The sequence below is a fragment of the Coregonus lavaretus genome, assembly GCF_964263955.1.
Source record: "Coregonus lavaretus genome assembly, chromosome: 14".
NCBI classification, from domain to species: Eukaryota; Metazoa; Chordata; class Actinopteri; order Salmoniformes; family Salmonidae; genus Coregonus; species Coregonus lavaretus.
In genome coordinates, this window is record NC_140001.1 from 24,894,859 (window position 1) to 24,917,149 (window position 22,291).

The 22,291-nt window shown below is 41.9% G+C and overlaps 1 protein-coding gene across 1 annotated transcript in view; it reads left to right on the forward strand.

The window, feature by feature from the left end:
• Positions 1 to 4,698: 4,698 nt before the first annotated feature.
• Positions 4,699 to 22,291, forward strand: part of LOC311141820 (fibroblast growth factor receptor 1-A-like) — a gene marked incomplete at its 3' end in the record, with an annotated part of 44,066 nt that continues 26,473 nt past the window's right edge. The window contains exons 1-2 of the mRNA XM_084177296.1: positions 4,699 to 5,313; positions 18,478 to 18,658. Coding sequence (XP_084033422.1) covers positions 18,505 to 18,658 — 154 coding nt within the window. The 5' untranslated portion in view covers positions 4,699 to 5,313; positions 18,478 to 18,504. The remainder of the gene's footprint in view (positions 5,314 to 18,477; positions 18,659 to 22,291) is intronic.

The window sequence follows — 22,291 nt, forward strand, 5'->3', positions numbered from 1 at the left end:
TAGTTTGCTCAGTTTTTTTGTTAATTCTTTCCAATGTGTCAAGTAATTCTCTTTTTGTTTTCTCATGATTTGGTTGGGTCTAATTGTGTTGTTGTCCTGGGGCTCTGTGGGGTCTGTTTGTGTTTGTGAACAGAGTCCCAGGACCAGCTTGCTTAGGGGACTCTTCTCCAAGTTCATCTCTCTGTAGGTGATGGCTTTGTTATGGAAGGTTTGGGAATCGCTTCCTTTTAAGTGGTTATAGAATTTAACGGCTCTTTTCTGGATTTTGATAATTAGCGGGTATCGGCCTAATTCTGCTCTGCATGCATTATTTGATGTTTTTCGTTGTACACAGAGGATATTTTTGCAGAATTCTGCATGCAGAGTCTCAATTTGGTGTTTGCCCCATTTTGTGAATTCCTGGTTGGTGAGCGGACCCCAGACCTCACAACCATAAAGGGATATGGGTTCTTTAACTGATTCAAGTATTTTTAGCCAGATCCTAATTGGTATGTCAAATTTTATGTTCCTTTTGATGGCATAGAAGGCCCTTCTTGCCTTGTCTCTCAGATCTTTCACAGCTTTGTGGAAGTTACCTGTGGTGCTGATGTTTAGGCCGAGGTATGTGTAGTTTTTTGTGTGCTCTAGGGCAACGATGTCTAGATGGAATTTGTATTTGTGGTCCTGGCAACTGGACCTTTTTTGGAACACCATTATTTTTGTCTTACTGAGATTTACTGTCAGGGTTCAGGTCTGACAGAATCTGTGCAGAAGATCTAGGTGCTGCTGTAGGCCCTCCTTGGTTGGTGACAGAAGCACCAGATCATCAGCAAACAGCAAACAGCAAACAGTAGACATTTGACTTCAGATTGTAGTAGGGTGAGGCCGGGTGCTGCAGACTGTTCTAGTGCCCTCGCCAATTCGTGGAACAAGCTCCCCCACGACGCCAGGACAGTGGAGTCACTGACCACCTTCCGGAGACACTTGAAACCCTACCTCTTTAAGGAATACCTGGAATAGTATAATAGTAATCCTTCTACCCCCCTTTACTACCACTGTCTTTTGTCTAAACTAACACCTGACTTATTTCACCTGCTAGCACTGACTTGTTTAAAGACATGTACTTATTGTGATCGAGATGTAGTTGTCCCTGATTGCACTGACTTTGCTCACAGCTGCTTGTTTGAAGAAGTGTACTTACTGTGATCAAGATGTGGTTGTCCCACTGGCTATCCGAAGTTGAATGCACCAATTTGTAAGTCGCTCTGGATAAGAGCGTCTGATAAATGACTTAAATGTTATTGTAAATATATATGTTGAAGAGGGTGGGGCTTAAACTGCATCCCTGTCTCACCCCACAGCCCTGTGTAAAGAAATGTGTGTGTTTTTTGCCAATTTTAACCGCACACTTGTTGTTTGTGTACCTGGATTTTATAATGTCGTATGTCTTTCCCCAAACAACACTTTCCATCAATTTGTATAGCAGACCCTCATGCCAAATTGAGTCAAAAGCTTTTTTGAAATCAACAAAGCATGAGAAGACTTTGCTCAGTACATTGTTTTCACTGAGGAAATGAACTAGTCTGCTGTTAATGATAATGCAGAGGATTTTCCAAAGGTTGCTGTTGATGCATATCCCAAGGTAGTTATTGGGGTCAAATTTGTCTCCACTTTTGTGGATTGGGGTGATCAGTCCTTGGTTCCAAATTTTGGGGAAGATGCCAGAGCTAAAGATGATGTTAAAGTGTTGGCTTTGATGCCTCATGATTGAGTATTGTTCTGTTTAAGTAGACTGTGATTGTGGTCCTCTGTAGCTCAGCTGGTAGAGCACGGCGCTTGTAACGCCAAGGTAGTGGGTTCGATCCCCGGGACCACCCATTCACAAAAATGTATGCACGCATGACTGTAAGTCGCTTTGGATAAAAGCGTCTGCTAAATGGCTTATTATTATTTATTTTACTGTGGTCTGATAGGGGTGTCAGTGGGCTGACTGTGAATGCTCTGAGAGACTCTGGGTTGAGGTCAGTGATAAAGTAGTCTAATCAGTACTAATGCCAAGAGATGAGCTATAGGTGTACCTACCATAGGAGTCCCCTCGAAGCCTACCATTGACTATGTACATACTCAGCGTGCGACAAAGCTGCAGGAGTTGTGACCCGTTTTTGTTGGTTATGTTGTCGTAGTTGTGCCTAGGGGGGCATATGGGGGAGAGAATGCTGTCACCTCCAGGTAGGTGTTTGTCCCCCTGTGTGCTGAGGGTGTCAGGTTCTTGCCCAGTTCTGGCATTTAGGTCGCCACAGACTAGTACATGTCCCTGGGTCTGGAAATGATTGATTTCCCCTCCAGGATGGAGAAGCTGTCTTCATTAAAGTATGGGGATTCTAGTGGGGGGATATACGTAGCACACAGGAGGACATTTTTCTCTGTTGAGATAATTTACTTTTGAATTTCTAGCCAAATGTAAAATGTTCCTGTTTTGATTAATTTAATAGAGTGAGTTAGGTCTGCCTTATACCAAATTAGCATACCCCGTGAGTCCCTTCCCTGTTTCACACGTGGTAGTTTGGTGGATGGGACTACCAGCTCTCTGTAACCTAGAGAGCAACCAGTGGGTCCGTCTCCTCTATACCATTTTTCTTGTAGGATGACAATGTCTGTATTTCTGATTTCTTTGGTGAAGTCCAGGTTCCTGCTCTTTAGGCCAAAGGCAGATGACCTCAGGCCTGGGATATTCCAGGATGAGATAGTGAAGGCTTTGTGTTCCATAAAGTGTCTAATGTTGTTGGTCGTGTGGTTTGGCCTCAGGCCAGTAAGTGTGAGAAGAGCCTGCTGAGCATTCTCTCTCTCTCTCTCTCTCTCTCTCTCTCTCTCTCTCTCTCTCTCTCTCTCTCTCTCTCTCTCTCTCTCTCTCTCTCTCTCTCTCTGAGGCTGGTTTTCAACTGTAACACCAGTTGTTACATTTGTGTATACACCCTGATGTTTTACTAGGGAAATTGTGTTTCCATAGCTAGGGCTGACAGTGAGGACTTGTGAAGAGAAGAATCAAAACAGTTGCTTTGTGAAAAGGTGTTAACCATCGAAGGTGTAAACCCATGTTCACAGTTTGCTTATTGTTATGCAAATGATGCCCCAAGTCAGTTCAGGTCCACTGAGGCCATGGCCCAGTGAGTCCCAGGAGCCTGGCCGTGGAGGTGGAATCACAAAAGTCTGCACCATGAGTATGCTCCTCATTAGTCTCTGTTGGTCTGGTTCACACCTCCATTAATTGCTATAGTTGGTGATAAGCTCCCTTTAGTAGGTAAATGGGGGCCTTTCAGATCTGCATTAGTGCTCTCAAAACGAATAAGACGGGGTAATGGTCAACTAGGTAGATACATTCTTTCTGGCATTTTCTGTAACAAGCTTCAGTAACTTCTTCCTGTTCTAAACAGCTATACTTGGGGCCCAGCCTGAGATGAGGTATTTGTCTTTCAGTAGCAGAATCTGTAGCATCTCTATCCAACCTGGACTCAGGGGTAGACGTAACATAGTAAACGTAAATCCGGGACACTCCAATTAGTATGATATGTTACGTTTTGTATGGTATGTATTAATTTGTGGATTTCCATAATCCATTTAGTTTGATATTTTATGAATTACAATTCGTATGATATGTTACAAATTGCAATTTGTACAATATGTTATGAATTGCAATTTGTACAATATGTTATGAATTTCTAAAATGTATGGTATGTTATGAATTCCAATTTGTTAGCTAGGTGGCTCGGTGGGTAACGCTAACGTTAGCTATATGGCTAACGTTAGCTAGGCTAGGGGTTAGGGTTAAGGTTAGGGTTAAGGTTAGGAGTTAGGTTAAAGGGTTAAGGTTAGGGTTAGGGGAAGGGTTAGCTAACATGCTAAGTAGTTGCAAAGTAGCTAAAAAGTAGTAAGTAGTTGCAAAGTTGCTAATTAGCTAAAATTCTAAAGTTGTCCGTGATGAGATTCAAACACGCAAACACGCATCCTTTGGGTTGCTAAACGTTCGCGTTATACGGCTACACATCTACCCCGACCAACCAACCTACTTTTGTTTTGCCTTATGTAACCTTCTGTCTTATGTAACAATACCAAACGTAGCATATCATACTAATTTGAGTGTTCCGGATGCACATTTATTATGTTATGTCTAGTCTCTGAGACCAGGCTGCTCTATCAAGTTCAAAGTGGAAGGGATTTCTAATCCTTTAAAAGATGTTGTGGCATTTCTTTCACCCAAAATATACAAAAATAATTGCCAACACATGTTGTGTTCTACACAGGTAAGCCTAAATGCCAAGCAGCTACTGTGATAAATAGAATGATGTGTGTGTGTGTGTCTTTTATAATAAATCTGTTCCGGGATCAATGCTGAGCATTCAATGGAACATTAGCATACATACAGTAATAGAAATTAGGATAATTTCCTCTCTCCCAGGAATTAAATGTTTAGTGGACATAGTTTTTTTGTAAAAAAAAAAATCAGAAATGTGTTGAGTGTGTGATTGCAAAGAGCGCGCGTATAGAACTACAATCCCATAATGCAAAGAGCGCACTGAAAAATGTGGGTACAGAGGTGGTGTGGATGGCAGGGGGAGCCAGGTTTGTTCAAACCGAGAGATGCGAATAGGCATTTGCTGCGGTGGTAGGGGGGAAGGCGTCCACGAATCCGGAATCTCGTTGTCTGTATGCAGTCATTTGGCCGGGGGTGGTCGAGAGCAGCCTGAGTTGAGAGAAGTTAAATAGACATGAGCGCACAATTAAAACAATAAATCAACTTAATTTTGAGTCTTTCGGCCAGTAAAAGCAAAGGAACTTTTGGTTATCGTTTTGGAGTCGGTTTGACTTTTTCTTCGTGAGCTAATGGATTTATGAAAACGACGAACGGATATTCTATCGCTTGTAAAATCTCTTAGAATTGAAGTGGGGGAATATTGAACACCTTTTCGTGCCGAAAGGTATAACTAGACTTAATCACATTTGATAGTAGCCGATGTATTCCTATCCTACATTTTTTCTTATTTTTACGTTTTCACCTTCTACATTTGGAGTTCTATGGTCTGGGATTGGGGCACACTTTTCTCCGGAGGAAGCTTTCTTTTGATGCTTTGTCCATTCTTTTCTTTTGGGCAAGTTGGGTAAATGTGGGGAAAGTATAACATCTTGTAAAAGTTTCCTCGTTTAAGACCGCATATTTACGGGTTAAAATAAACTACGTTGGATATTCAAGCTTTTGTAAATTTTTTAACATCAAATCTCGGAGTCAGACATTTTTCTACGCTGTTTGTTTCGTCGCACCTCAAGGGTTTTGTCAAAAAGGTAGGTTTTTTTTAAAGGTGGGAATTGGGATCATTTTTATTTACATGTTCGGCACAGAGCGTGCCCCTAGAATTATCTTTGGCGAGGTAGGCCTATCTAGCATTATTTAGATCAGTATCAGCTATCCACATTTTGACAGATGACTCTCAGAAAGGACATTTTTTATTTATTTATTTTTAGTTATAGCCTGTAGCACTAGCTCCCCTCCTGAATGGAGTCTGGGCATATGTTTCTGGTTTGGAAACAAACCATGCACTAATGATGTGACTGGACTTTTCTTTTCCCTTTCACATTTTTATTTTACACATTTTAGAAAATTGCCTGTATATGTCATGTACTAAATTGGTTGGGAAGAGCATTTGGAGTAGTGGGGGGCAATAACCATCTGGACGCTCAGTCACCTCTTCAAACACTTGAAACTTTGGGAGAGAAAATTAAAGTTGTCAGTATTTGTTGTAATTTATTTTGTGGCTTTCCCGCTTGCTCTCTTCAATTAGCCCTAACATAGGCCTACATTTAAATTCCCCTTCCTCAGTGTGACATGCAAAATGTTACACCTCTGGCATAGGGTTTTGTATCAGTTTGCATTTTAAATCAAGAAATATTAGGGCGTGGTGGCTATGCAATGTATTTTACTGTCTTTGTAATGTTTATTTTGATCATTGTTTGTCATTCCCAACCTTTATTAGAGATATTATATTGCCTTTACCTCCCTCACCTGTGTTCCTGGCTATTTTAAAAGATGCAAGTCCGTGCTTGTTTTGACATAACACGTTTGCACAAGATTTTGCTTGAGTGTGTCTTCAAAATAGCCCATAATGTGAAATTAACATCTGAAGAACACTTTTTTTTAGTTTTCTTAGCATGATTTATTTACCGCAGAGATTGGAATTAGGTGCCCTTTAAAATAAGTGTGTGTCAAGGTAGATGGGTCACCTTTTGCTTTAGAATATATATACTTTTTAGGGATCACCACCCCCTGCTCTCTATATAGCCTATAGTATTCTATCTTTTCTCTCCAACATTTCCAGTGGTCATCAGTAGGGTCTACCCATCCTAACATTCCCAAACTTTTCAAGAGGGAAGGATCCTGATTTACACCAGGCAAATCCCTACACCCTCATAGGCCCTCTCCTTCAGATTCAGTCTCTTTGGATAGTTTTTAAGGAAAGATGCTTCAGTACTCGAGAGTTGTTATGTGAAACACAAACAAGCAAACTACAAACAGGTTTCTGGGAATAAGCTTAGTCAACTACATTGACTTCCAAGAATGCACATGTTGAATGTTCACAATTTAAAGTGTTTACAGTGTGAAACAAAAATAAGCTGCACAGTATATTGATTGAAAGATGCTTTCTTGCTGTGCAAGAATACTGCTTAGAAGTATCAGTTACAGGGTTTTGATTTCAGGCCCTCTGTTTACCCCAAGTAGTAAGCATACTTACTGGGACAATAGTACATACTGTACCATGCAAACAGGTGGCTGTTCTGCTTGCAGTTTAATTATTGCTTGTGGCTCCTCTTCTTGAAAACAACTAACTGAGATTTACTATCTAGGTGGTGTGAGGAAAGTAGATTTCCCCATCACTTTTTATAGTACACACCTCTGTGAAACTACACTGAGCAGAAATATAAACTCAACATGTAAAGTGTTGGTCCCATGTTTCATGAGCTGAAATAAAAGATCCCAAACATTTTCCATACGCACAAAAAATTGTTTGTGCACAAATTAGTTTACATCCCTGTTAGTGAGCATTTCTCCTTTGTCAAGGTAATCAATCCACCTGACAGGTGTGGCATATCAAGAAGCTGATCAAACAGCATGATCATTACACAGGTGCACCTTGTGCTGGGGACAATAAAAGGCCACTCTAAAATGTGCAGTGTTGTCACACAGCACAATGCCAGAGATGTCTCAAGTTTTGAGGGAGTGTGCAATTGGTGACTGCAGGAATGTCCACCAGAGCTGTTGCCAGAGAATTGAACGTTCATTTCTCTACCATAAGCCGCCTCCAATGTCATTTTAGAGAATTTGGCAGTACGTCCAACCGGCCTCATAACCGCAAACCACATGTATGGTGTCGTGTGGGTGAGCGTTTTGTTGATGTCAATGTTGTGAACAGAATGCCCCAAGGTGGGGTTATGGTATGAACAACGAACACAATTTCATTTTATTGACGGCAATTTGAATGCACAGAGATACCGTGACGAGATCCTGAGGCCTATGGTCGTGCCATTCATCTGCCGCCATCACCTCATGTCTCAGCATGATAATGCACGGCCCCATGTCGCAAGATTCTGTACACAATTCCTGGAAGCTGAAAATGTCCCATTTCTTGCATGGCCTGCATACTCACCAGACATGTCACCCATTGAGCATGTTTGGGATGCTCTGGATTGACGTGTACTACAGTGTGTTCCAGTTCCCGCTAATATCCAGCCATTGAAGAGGAGTGGGACAACATTCCACAGGCCACAATCAACAGCCTGATCAACTCTATGCGAAGGAGATGGTCGCGCTTAATAAGGCAAATGGTGGTCACACCAGATACTGACTGGTTTTCTGATCCTCGCCCCTACCTTTAAAAAAAATAAGATATATGTGTCCAACAGATGTGTTTCTATATTCCCAGTCATGTGAAATCCAAAGATTACAGCCTCATTTATTTATTTCAATTGACTGCTTTCCTTATATTTGAAATTGTTGCATGTTTTGCATTTATTTGTTTAATATACATTAAATCATGTGTCCACCCCTAAAGCCTGCTTTGCCAATTTAGTGTTGCTAATGCTGCCTTTCTATTGAAGCAGGTTTAGAATGGATAGTGTCAATGAGCCTTAAATGTTACTTCCAAGTTGGTTTGAAATGAGAGTGAGGAGATGGATTGTTGAGCAAAGCGGCATTCCCTTAGGGAGTTCACCAGGAAAAAAGTTGTTCTGTTGAGCTGTAGGAAAGGAAGTGAGGAATTGTCCTGCCCTCTAATTTACTAGGCTGCTGGTTTGGCACAGAGTTATTGTAGCTTACTGTTTCTGTGGAAAGTTGCTTCAGTGGTTTAATAATAGTTTGTGGTGAAATGTGGCATTGAATAACTTAGCATACATTGGAGAATATCTTGTTATATATAATTTATATGAAAAATAGGCTGAAGTAAGTTATGCATCTTTTGAAATGGAGATCACCTTGTTACAATACTTGATGCACGTGCATAGTAACTAAACAATATATTTAGAAACTTGGGAGAATTCAGTCCTTTATTCTTATTTATTTTACCAGGGAAGACATATTGAGACCTAGGTCTTTTTTTCAAATGTGCCCCGACAATACAAAACAAATATATATATTACTCACACACTACTGGTAAAAAGTTTTAGAACACCTACTCATTCAAGGGTTTTTCTTTATTTTTACTATTTTCTACATTGTAGAATAATAGTGAAGACATCAAAACTATGAAATAACACATATGGACTCATGTAGAAACCAAAAAAGTGTTAAACAAATCAAAATATAGTTTATATTTGAGATTCTTCAAATAGCCACCCTTTGCCTTGATGACAGCTTTGCACACTCTTGGCATTCTCTCAACCAGCTTCATGAGGTAGTCATGGAGGAGGTGTTATGTTGTGGGGGTGCTTCGCTGGTGACACTGTCTGTGATTTATTTAACCAGTATGGCTACCACAGCATTCTGCAGTGATATGCCATCCCATCTGGTTTGGGCTTAGTGGGACTATCATTTGTTTTTCAACAGGACAATGACCCAACACACCTCCAGGCTGTGCAAGGGCTATTTTACCAAGAAGGAGAGTGATGGAGTGCTGCATCAGATGATCTGGCCTCCACAATCCCCCGACCTCAACCAAATTGAGATGGTTTGAGATGAGTCGGACCGCAGAGTGAAGGAAAAGCAGCTAACAAGTGCTCAGCATATGTGGGAACTCCTTCAAGACTGTTGGAAAAGCATCCCAGGTGAAGCTGGTTGAGAGAATGCCAAGAGTGTGCAAAGCTGTCATCAAGGCAAAGGGTGGCTATTTGAAGAATCTCAAATATAAAAATATGTAGCACTTGTTTTGGTTACTACATGATTCAATATATGTTATTTCATAGTTTTGATGTCTTCACTATTATTCTACAATGTAGAAAATTGTAAAAAATTAAGAAAAACCCTTGAATGAGTAGGTGTGTCCAAACTTTTGACTGGTACTGTATATAACTTGAAAAAGAAAAGGAAAGCCTGTATATACATATACACACAGTGGGGAGAACAAGTATTTTATACACTGCTGATTTTGCAGGTTTTCCTACTTATGAAGCATGTAGAGGTCTGTAATTTTTATCATAGGTACACTTCAACTGTGAGAGACGGAATCTAAAACAAAAATCCAGAAAATCTTATTGTATGATTTTTAAGTAATTCATTTGCATTTTATTGCATGACATAAGTATTTGATCACCTACCAACCAGTAACAATTCCGGCTCTCACAGACCTGTTAGTTTTTCTTTAAGAAGCCCTCCTGTTCTCCACTCATTACCTGTATTAACTGCACCTGTTTGAACTCGTTACCTGTATAAAAGACACCTGTCCACACACTCAATCAAACAGACTCCAACCTCTCCACAATGACCAAGACCAGAGAGCTGTGTAAGGACATCAGGGATATAATTGTAGACCTGCACAAAGCTGGGATGGGCTACAGGACAATAGGCAAGCAGCTTGGTGAGAAGGCACCAACTGTTGATGCAATTATTAGAAAATGGAAGAAGTTCAAGATGACGGTCAATCACCCTCGGTCTGGGGCTCCATGCAAGATCTCACCTCGTGGGGCATCAATGATCATGAGGAAGGTGAGGGATCAGCCCAGAACTACACGGCAGGACCTGGTCAATGACCTGAAGAGAGCTGGGACCACAGTCTCAAAGAAAACCATTAGTAACACACTACGCCGTCATGGATTAAAATCCTGCAGTGCACGCAAGGTCCCCCTGCTCAAGCCAGCGCATGTCCAGGCCCGTCTGAAGTTTGCCAATGACCATCTGGATGATCCAGAGGAGGAATGGGAGAAGGTCATGTGGTCTGATGAGACAAAAATAGAGCTTTTGGTCTAAACTCCACTCGCCGTGTTTGGAGGAAGAAGAAGGATGAGTACAACCCCAAGAACACCATCCCAACCGTGAAGCAAGGAGGTGGAAACATCATTGTTTGGGTATGCTTTTCTGCAAAGGGGATAGGACGACTGCACCGTATTGAGGGGAGGATGGATGGGGCCATGTATCGCGAGATCTTGGCCAACAACCTCCTTCCCTCAGTAAGAGCATTGAAGATGGGTCGTGGCTGGGTCTTCCAACATGACAACGACACGAAACACACAGCTAGGGCAACTAAGGAGTGGCTCCGTAAGAAGCATCTCATGGTCCTGGAGTGGCCTAGCCAGTCTGCAGACCTGAACCCAATAGAAAATCTTTGGAGGGAGTTGAAAGTCTGTATTGCCCAGCGACAGCCCCGAAACCTGAAGGATCTGGAGAAGGTCTGTATGGAGGAGTGGGCCAAAATCCCTGCTGCATTGTGTGCAAACCTGGTCAAGACCTACAGGAAACATATGATCTCTGTAATTGCAAACAAAGGTTTCTGTACCAAATATTAAGTTCTGCTTTTCTGATGTATCAAATACTTATGTCATGCAATAAAATGCAAATTAATTACTTAAAAATCATACAATATGATTTTCTGGATTTTTGTTTTAGATTCCGTCTTTCACAGTTGAAGTGTACCTATGATAAAAATTACAGACCTCTACATGCTTTGTAAGTAGGAAAACCTGCAAAATCGGCAGTGTATCAAATACTTGTTCTCCCCACATGACCTTCTCCCATTCCTCCTCTGGATCATCCAGATGGTCATTGGCAAACTTCAGACAGGCCTGGACATGCGCTGGCTTGAGCAGGGGGAGCTTGCGTGCACTGCAGGATTTTAATCCATGACGGCGTAATGTGTAACTAATAGTTTTCTTTGAGACTGTGGTCCCAGCTCTCTTCAGGTCATTGACCAGGTCCTGCCGTGTAGTTCTGGGCTGATCCCTCACCTTCCTCATGATCATTGATGCCCCACGAGGTGAGTTCTTGCATGGAGCCCCAGACCGAGGGTGATTGACCGTCATCTTGAACTTCTTCCATTTTCTAATAATTGCGCCAACAGTTGTTGCCTTCTCACCAAGCTGCTTGCCTATTGTCCTATAGCCCATCCCAGCCTTGTGCAGGTCTACAATTTTATCCCTGATGTCCTTACACAGCTCTCTGGTCTTGGCCATTGTGGAGAGGTTGGAGTCTGTTTGAGTGTGTGGACAGGTGTCTTTTATACAGGTAATGAGTTCAAACAGGTGCAGTTAATACAGGTAATGAGTGGAGAACAGGAGGGCTTCTTAAAGAAAAACTAACAGGTCTGTGAGAGCCGGAATTCTTACTGGTTGGTAGGTGATCAAATACTTATGTCATGCAATAAAATGCAAATGAATTACTTAAAAATCATACAATGTGATTTTCTGGATTTTTGTTTTAGATTCCGTCTCTCAGTTGAAGTGTACCTATGATAAAAATTACAGACCTCTACATGCTTTGTAAGTAGGAAAACCTGCAAAATCGGCAGTGTATCAAATACTTGTTCTCCCCATCAGTGGCGGCTCCTGAAAAAATTCTCAGGGGGGGGCAATTTTTCTGATGATTTAGGTGACCTACACACATTTAAAAAAAGATATGTCCAGCAACAACATGAAGACAGCGGCAGCATATAAGTCAATACTGATATACACATTACTTGCTTCAAAAAGGCCTCATGGTTGAATTGGAAATATGTGCACCTGAGCATAATTCACAACAAGCAAGCAGGAGCTTTTGATAGAGGCTACTGAAAACATTGATGCAAGTTATTGGTAATAAGACATTTTTATAGACTTCCATATTCTGCCCTCTTGTATAGATTTGTGAAAATGAACAGTGATAGACATTTTGCCTGAAAACAGAATTTGAAAATAATTTCTAGAAAAGGTAAACACAGCTATCTGTATGGCTTTGTAAAAATGAACAACCATATTCTGGCCAATTGTATAGATTTGTAAATATGATGATGTCTCCTTTCATGCATACATTTTCAAATAAAGCTCTGCTTTGAGAAAGATCGAATGATATTGTTTAATCTTACCTTATGGCCTGCACACTGCTTGTGAAGCTGTCGAGGGCACGTTTGATGAAGACAGCATCGATGTCCTTCTTCTGTAGCTTCTGGTACAGAATGTCGACGTGGGGCATGATTTTGTGAAAAAGCCCCAGGAAAAAAATACAATCTTCTTGCTATCTATGTACCTCAGCACAAGCACCAGCTGTGTCTGTGTAGAAACGTCCGTGGTCTCGTCAGCTTGGATAGCTACGAAGTTCACCGACTTCACCTCCTCCACAATATGTTCCCTCATGACCGCTAGCATACACTCCAGTAGCTCGTTTTGAATGGTCTTTGATGTGCCCTTGAAAACTTTAGCATTTTTAAGATGGTCATCAAACACCTCATCTAATTGTGCCACAAAGTTGACAAGTCCAAGAAAAATACCAGGGTTGGTGGAGCCCTCAGTTTCATCTTTGCCTCGCAAAGCTAACTCAAACACTCCGCAAAACTTCACACACTGGATTAGCCGGCTGAGGATGTGGCGGTTCTTGCTAACCTCATCGTTGTGGCGGCGGACAGCTAGCCTGTATCCCTCATCCAGTTGAGTGGCAATGTTCACTCTCCCCAAAGCAGACAATCTCAAACAGCTATCCATGTGGGTCTTTGACAGCTCATGTTTCTTAATCTTTTCTGAAAGATGGTGCATGTCCGTTACACCAGTCGCTGTCCAAGCGGTGCTGTCTGCCGTGCCGCCTTCAGGGTGAAAGAGTAAGCAGGGGTAGCAGAAGACTGCATTAGCTACATCGCAGCCTGCTAGCCAGGTTTTTCGTTCGTACCAATTTTTGGAAAATCCTCGGGTGTAGGACTTTCCCCCTTTAGTAGAAACCTGTTGAATTATTAAATTTGGTCTGGGAGGTCCTAATTGTTTCGTTGCCAATTTATCTTGATTTGTTCGCCGACAAAAATGAACTTCTTTCAAAGAGACAATCGAGTTGCACTGAACGCTAGCCATCTTGACAGTTGTACGTGAATTGATTGACGCTGCTACCCGCTCTTTTCTTAGTTATGTTCATGGTTATGTTACGTATGACGAAAGCGCGTAAGTGCAAGCCCTCCCGGAACCCATAGAGATTGTATTGAAAGCTCTGATATTTGAAAAAAAAAAGATTTTACATGAGAGTCTGAGAGACTTCTGGGGCGATTTTCAACCTGACTGAAATCGCCCCAAAACTGGCGGGGCCATTTGAAGCACGACTTTAGCCTGATTGGACATTTAGTGGCAGATCAGACGTCTAGATTAGAACACTGAAAACTACTGTTGCCGTGATATAATTGATTAGAAAAAAAATCCCTTCCTTTTCCTGTTTGGCAGTGCGTCGCCCATATCGCCCTAATGAACACACCGCCCCTGCTCCCCACTGTATATGTTTTTTACGTCAAATCCAAATCAATCCAACGTTCAATTGGAGAACCATTTGAGTGAACATGTAGTTCATCTGAAACATTCTTACGAGAGTTTAAAACAACATGTATTTCGTTTAGCCCGTATTAAGCACAAGTTTTAAATAGCTATAAAATCTGTCTTGTAATTTTAACACAGCCAGATCAACAGTCGGGGCAATAGCATACATAATGGTGAAAAGCAGACGAAACACATCTGACTGCTGCTGCCTTGTGAAGAGCAGCTTAACTGGGTGGAATGGGCAAACTGAGTAAGTCCTCTAAAATGAACCCCCATGGAGAGGAGCTTGGTGTCTCTGCACAGTAGACTGGCTCTGGGAGGGGAGAAATGAGTGGGGTCGGACTACAGAATCAAACAGAGTTAAGGAATTTTATGCATGGATGGATACAGTGAACAGTAATTATGGGGCCATGCTTGGGCTTATACCCTGTCTGTCTCTCTGCATGTTTAGAAGGGAAGGAAAATAAATGCAACTTTATAATATAATAATATATGCCATTTAGCATACCCTTTTCTCCAAAGCGACTTAGTCATGCTTTGTGAAGGCAGATCTCTTCGCATTCTGATTGCTAAAACATTTACAATTTTCAGATTTCTCTATCAAAACTCACAACTCTTGTGTGACCTGCATTACACGTTGATCCAGCAGCTCATCACCGTCTCTAGTGTGACTCAGTGTGGTTTCAGTGTGATTGTATGTTCAGTAGAGGCTATTTGGGCTATGTGACACGATGAGCAGGGACCCCACATGTATTGTTTGAGAGAAAATGTTTTTGTTTACTTGGATGAGTGTCTACTTACTATTAGTGTTATTGTATTCTAGCAGCCTTAAGGCCTCATTTCAACTGCCAGAGACCACATCTCTTTTGACTGTATTTATTTCCAAACCCTAATGTTGCACAACATCCATGAGATGAGGATATTTTACACGAGTCAAGCGGTGCTGCAGATGCACATGCATGATATGTAAGTGAGTCAGTATCTAGTATTCTCCGTAGTTGTAGGAGATGGTGAGAATAAATTAACTGAACGTCTTGTCCATTTTGTGTGCTTTTCTCAAAATGTCCCTGACGAGACTAGTGGATCACAAGATAAATACTGTTTATTCATGTCAATAATCCCTTTTTTGGGATAGGTTTTTCTGATTATATAATATTCCGAAAACATTCATTAACCGTTAGTGTGTCTTGTGCGGTATGTTTTTAGCATAGGCCTACAGTAAAAAAAAACAGGTTGCACATGACAAACTTGAAAATGGGCGTTGCATGAGATTTCACACTCCAAAGACACGATTGGTTCCCTCATCATGGAACGTTGTCTAAATGGTTGTGTAGTGATGAGCGCTCCGGGAACGTGATTGGCCGTGTGCTGTGCGGACTTCCTTCTGTCTGGCAGCTGAAGTGGATTCTTGGAGCCTGACCAGGCACTGACTCACTGCTTACAGGTCTGTGATGACCAAGCTCCTTTATCCCCAGGACCATCTGATCCAACTCAGTTGCCGGAACACTGGGCCATTCTTGGAAATTGAATTTATTTCAACGACAGTACAAGGAACATGTTGAAGTGGAGAAGACTCATGAAGACCATTCAGATTTTGCCAATCATTATTGGCTGTTAGACAGCCAGTCTGTTAACTCATAGGGATGACTTGACCTCCGCTGGGTGTTTCCCATAGATTTTGTTGTTGTTGCTTGGATCTATAGATTCTGGATCACTCCTACCTGCTTTTACATCAGTGAACTATGTAGACTGTTGTTCACATTTGCGTCCTGTCTCTCCTCCCGTATATTGCTGATTTAATTCCAGAGATTATTAATATTTCCATATTTGTCCTTTAATGCTTGATACTTTAGACACATTTGTATTCATTATGTAGACTTCATTAATGTTTTCATGCAACGATTAGGCAAGTTCTCAGAATCCGGCGCCCTACAACAATAATTTGTTTCACACAACTTGACAGGGATGAGAACAAATGGGGGTTGGGGCTCGCGTTGGGGTTGGGGCCAAAACCAACTGTTGGGTGATAGATCTGTGAGTGTAAAAATTATGGCTTGGCTGCCTCTACAGGGGTGTCACATAGCAGCCCTGAGTTTTGGGGTCCTTAACAAATTCCTCAGGGTGGATTATGGGGGTGAGGGCTAAGTGTTAATCTCTTTGGCCAGATGCTGCAGGGTGTAGGGGCGAGCAGATATGCATGTGAGGGTCACCCACAGCAGTGAGCCCACATACAACACACGTCCCCAGCTTCAATTTGCCATCAACAGCCATGGGGGAGTAAGTATGTGACAGGAGCTCTGCCTGCCCAGTTATCTCTTGTCTTTCATAAATCCCTATAGGAATTCACCTTTTGTATCCTCTCTTAATTTTTCTTAATTGTATCCACCTTGTTGTATCATGGCAACAAAGATGACTTTATAGCACTCATTGTTGCCTTTTTTAGAATAAGCTTATTTAAAGTTACTGCTTGTAAAGAAAGGTGTTTTAGCTACTCTTGCATAGAAATACTTTTTGTAACAGTATGAGAACTTTTTAAATCTGTAATTAGCGACTGTTGAAGTTTTACAATGAATCATTGGATCTTGCCTCCTAGGGTTTGTCTGTAGTGACACTTACGGACAGAAAATGATAATAAATCATGCCAATTTGTACATCTTTGTTTATTAATTGTTCTGAAAACAAAACGTTCTCTTTAGAACTAGCTAATACAATTTGACTACTTGTTTGTTTTGTAAAACCTGAACAATCTGATACATGCTTTGTATTTTCTTATCAAAAAGGGAGTATCTGCACATGCAAAAAAAATCCATACATACAAAAAGCTTATTTCTCTCAAATGTTGTGCACAAATGTGTTTACATCCCTGTTAGTGAGCATTTCTCCTTTGTCAAGATAATCCATCCGACAGATTTGGCATATCAAAAAGCTGATTAAACAGCATGATCATTACACAGGTGCCCCTTGTGCTGTGTACATTAAAAGGCTACTCTAAAATGTGCAGTTTTGTCACACAACACAATGCCATAGGTGTCTCAAATTTTGAGGAGGCGTCAATTGGCATCCTGACTGCAGGAATGTCCACCAGCACTGTTGCCAGAGAATTGAATGTTAATTTCTCTGCCATAAGCCGATGTCGTTTTAGAGAATTTGTTAGTACGTCCAACCGGCCTCACAACCGTGTATGGCGTTGTGTGGGTGAGCAGTTTGCTAATGTCAACGTTGTGAACGGAATGCCCCATGGTGGCATTGGGGTTATGGTATAGGCAGGCATAAGCTACGGACAACGAACACAATTGCATTTTATCGACGGCAATTTGAATGCACAGAAATACCGTGACGAGATCCTGAGGCCCATTGTGAGACCTAAAAAAAAAAAGGGCATCTGTGATCAAGAGATTATCTGTATTCCCAGTTGTGAAATCCATAGATTAGGGCCTAATTTATTTCAATTGACTGTAACTCAGTGAAATCTTTGAAATTGTTGCATGTTGCGTTTTATATTTTTGTTCAGTATAATTCTCTATTGTGCAGTGTTAGTCTTTCTAGGTGTTTGTTTTACATGAATAACAAGTTCGTTTTGCATTAAATGCAACAGAGACCTTGTTAGAAATCAAGCTGAGTGTTTCAGTTTTTAGCAAAGCTCAAACTCTTCCTCCGCATGCTAAAGGCGTCCGCATACATAGGTTCAGTTTGCTCCTAGCAGAACTCAACTAGGCGACGTGAACGTCTGTTTTCGCATAATCCCTTATAAAAAGCATGAGCTGGCGCACACCCAGAGAACATCACTTAGTGTAGAGGTGCTGACTAACGGAGAATAAACTGTAAGCTATAAAAACAAATAAAGAGAGTCGCACACTCTACGTAAGAAACCACCAACGTTTTGGCAGCACTGTGATGCCCTGTAAAAGGCACAGTGTTGCCGAAACGTTGGTGGTTTCTTACGTAGAGTGTGCGACTCTCTTTATTTGTTTTTATTTGCATAATCCCTTAAAATACCTTCGCTTGAAAAATGAGAGAAAAATTGCAATATTGCGGTTTGTCCCTCTTGAGATGCCGTATGCAACAACATATAGTAACAGTTCCTCAATAGTCAGTATCAATCTAAGGTTAACCAAGAAATCTGTCATTAATTTTGACGTTTTTGCCGAGGAGGTCTTAGTCGCGCATTTTTACATCAAACTAAGATGTTTGCAGTATTTCTCAAGTGAAATTTTTTGCATGAAAACTAGTCATCTGTCGTTTAATAAAAACAAACACTTCATTGAAGAATCCCTACTGTTACCCAATCACCAATGAAGGGGTGTAGAGTTTGGCTTGCCTAAAGAAAAAATGTGTTCGAACAGCTGGAAAAAAAACACCAAAACAAATAAAATGTCACAATTTCGTCATAATATATGCGCAATCTGTTTCAACTGGGAAGCATGCGGTAAGCTTAACTCTCAGCTTAGGTCTCGTGGGTTTTCATGCGAGGCTCTCAAATCATAACTTTGCATTTGTGTTTCACATGTCACATGTGAGCACAGTTTCATCTTCTTGTTTTTGTTCCTCCAGTTTGGCACAGTGAATGGCTCAGTGCTGATGCCCCAGTGGTCCAGATGGAGTTCTATTCACAGAGCAGTCAACAGCTATAGCGCACCCCACAGGATGTTGGCGGTGCAGAGTATGCTGGTGGTTCTGGCCTTGCTTGCCCAGATTTTACCAGCCCAGGCCCGGCCTGCCATCCCAGATGAAGGTAAGGCTCCCCTGCCTGGACATAAATATGGCGTCAGTCCATCACCTAAATTGTATGTCTTCTTGTGTGTCACATTTCTCCTGATCATGTTTTTGTGGTCAAAATGAACCACAATATATTTGACTGGCTCTTATCCCAGACCCTTTTGAATTGGGCCATATGATATCCTTTTTTATTGTTCATTTACATCAGTAGATGGATTTAGAGAAGATGTAGTTACCAACATAAACAATGCTCTACATTTGGAATTTTATTTTACAAGCACTCCATCTGTAATGGTTTTATTCCTCTGGTCTCTGTAGTTGTACAATAATCTAGAGACTTTTCCAGTGTTTTAAGTTTTTCTCTATTTAGTCTCAGTGCAGCCCCCACCCAATTCCCTGTATATGATGTATATGTAATGAGCCTAACTGGATCTAATTTGACATGGCTTTAAGTATCTACTATTTTATATTGTTGTAGAACTGAAATAGCTATGTTATAGGTTGCCTACGAAAAGGCAACATAATAGTTGCACAAGCTCGGCTGAAAAAAAGGAAAAGGGTCACTGAAACAGAATCCTGAAAAATGTATTTTGGATGAATTCCAATAGTGTAATGGCTGCCTGGACTTGTGGGTGGATAGTTCTGGATGCTTACACTCAGGAGTCGGAAGTAGAGTGCTGCAAAAGGAATATAATAAAGCCCAGCATTATAATTAGAGTAATTATGAAAGAGGGTCTCTCTTGTGCTGTAAGCTTTCAGATAAACTAGGCAGAGCTGTGTTTATCCCAATACAGCGAGGGGAGGGAGTAAATGCCTCCCATCTATAGCCTCAGGCCCAGGCAGCTTCACTACCTAGCTAGCAGTCCCTGCTCCTCTCCTTCTCCTTCGTAATGAAAAGGTATTTTTTTGTCACAGAGGGACGAGTTAACTGCCAGGAAACTATAAATAAGCTGTTAAAAAAAGAAAGAGAAACACCCATGAGTCCACTTGGAGCCCTTCCTAAACCGAAGAGATAGGGTTTCTGAGAAAACAGTGTATATTCTTACAGCTAGAATGAGAAAGACTGGGGGATATATTGCCGGTGGGGTGGGTCTCTCTCTACCCAGTTTTCAATCACCAAATGGCCAGGTATTATTTAGAACCCCCTCTGCTGTTCTTCCAGCCCCCCTCTCCACAGTACTTGGGAGTGCATCACTTTCCCCATGCTCCCCCGCTGGGTGACTGATCCACTTCAGCTGTTCACAAACAATCACAGCAGAAGTATTTGTTCACATCCTTTTTGTCATGGGTGGGAAACAAAATTGCTTATTAAGTGGAAATGGTCATGTTATTATGTATGTTGCTTAGTTCGTTTTTTTAAATAAGTGTTATTTTAGCTTACTCTTGAGTATTTGTTTGTGGTTTGTTTCTCTGTGAGGAGGATTGGATTGAAAAGGCCCTCCTCAGAAGGAGATAAATCTCTAAAGGAGGCAAGTCATTGACAGGTGGGGCCGCGTAGGAAAACTGTTTCCCAGGGAATTCCTTTGACTGTGAGATCTGCTTCCTGTCCTGAGGTCTGTGGCACTGTCAGTCAAAGCAGAAAATACACTGACACTTCAGTAGAGGACTCAAAACCCCGAGCTGCCAAGGCCGCCCTAATTCGGACTCTCCTCAGACAGAGAGGGGTTTAGAGGCACTTTACAGAGAGGGGTTTAGAGGCACTTTACAGAGAGGGGTTTAGAGGCACTTTACAGAGAGGGGTTTAGAGGTACTTTACAGAGAGGGGTTTAGAGGCACTTTACAGAGAGGGGTTTAGAGGCACTTTACAGAGAGGGGTTTAGAGGCACTTTACAGAGAGGGGTTTAGAGGCACTTTACAGAGAGGGGTTTAGAGGTACTTTACAGAGAGGGGTTTAGAGGCACTTTACAGAGAGGTGTTTAGAGGCACTTTACAGAGAGTGGCGCAGTGGTCTAAGGCACTGCATCGCAGTGCTAGCTGTGCCACTAGAGATCCTGGTTCGAGTCCAGGCTCTGTCGCAGCCGGCCGCGACCGGGAGACCCATGGGCGGCGCACAATTGGTCCAGCGTCGTCCAAGGTAGGGGAGGGTTTGGCCGGCAGGGATGTGGGTTTGTTTCCCACGGGGGGCCAGTATGAAAAAAAACAACATGTATGCATTCACTAACTGTAAGTCGCTCTGGATAAGAGCGTCTGCTAAATGACTAAAATGTAAATGTAAATGGATTTAGAGGCACTTTACAGAGAGGGGTTTAGAGGCACTTTAGAGAGAGGGGGGTTAGAGGCACTATACAGAGAGGGGGGTTAGAGGCATTATACAGGCTGAACATCAGGGATGTGATGAAGCTAATGAACTAGACATGAGGGGCCCCAAATCAGTGGGGGGAGAATGGCCACCGAGAGAGTGGTATTTCTGCTTACGCCATCTCCCTGCTTTTACTGGGATCTCTGTGCTGCACTCAACCATCACTCCGCGAGAGCAGGAAATCCCAACAGTCATTCACACGGCATATTGCTTCCTATCTGGAAGCCAGCGCAGGTTCTATAGACTGGAGCCAATGTGTTCCGTTTTTATAGGCAGTCCTGCGCTCATAGACTCATGCGCTTTTTTTTTTTTTATCCCTGTGTTGCATGCTTACTTCTCGGACAAAATCCCTTTCATGATTTTGTGTAATTAAGTTGATTTTCAGGGTTGTCAATACATTTTTCCAAATGGTTGGAAGAAAGCATGCCAGCAGGACTATTCCAGCTGGGTTGCTTTCTGAAAATATGGTCCCTAATCCATCTTAATCCAATCATGGAAGCAGAAGGATTAACTAAACTACAACTTCCTCATGGAAAGCTTACTACTTTGGTTTGACTGACTATCTAGTCACCTCTATTTTTAGTTACACACAGATATCCCTTAATGAATGGAAATAATGATGGAATGACTGTAAACAATGTTAATTTAGGTCCCACTGTGACAGAGTATACATTTAGATGACTCTTGCTCCCGAGTGGCGCAGTGGTCTAAGGCACTGCATTGCAGTGCTAGCTGTGCCACTAGAGATCCTGGTTCGAATCCAAGCTCTGTCGTAGCCGGCGCACAATTGGCCCAGCGTCGTCCAGGGTAGGGGAGGGAATGGCCGGCAGGGATGTAGCTCAGTTGGTAGAGCATGGCGTTTGCAACGCCAGGGTTGTGGGTTCGATTCCCACAGGGGGCCAGTTTAAAAAATAATAATAAAAAATAAATAATGTATGCACTCACTAACTGTAAAATGTAAATGTAAATACATAAACTAGACGTTGGCCTCAATTAGACATTGACTCAATGTTCTTAGAGCATCTTCACTTCCTACTTGATTCTCCAATTTGCCATCGCTCCTCAATAGCGATGGCAATGCTGTAACTTGTTGCTGTTTGTGATCCCAATTGTAATCATAAGACTGGATTGACTTTGCTCCACAACATCGACAAGTCAATGGGATATTTATGGGCCGTCTGCAGCTAGACTAATAGCTGGAATGTTGACATAGCCTTATCAGCTTGATAGACTTTAGAGGGCAAGGAGGGAAAAAACCCAAGCATGATCATGGCCCCACACAGAGTGTGGTGGACCCCTTTTATGTTTTAGCCTGTCTCAATTAGATAGTTGTGGCCCATCCCTAAATGC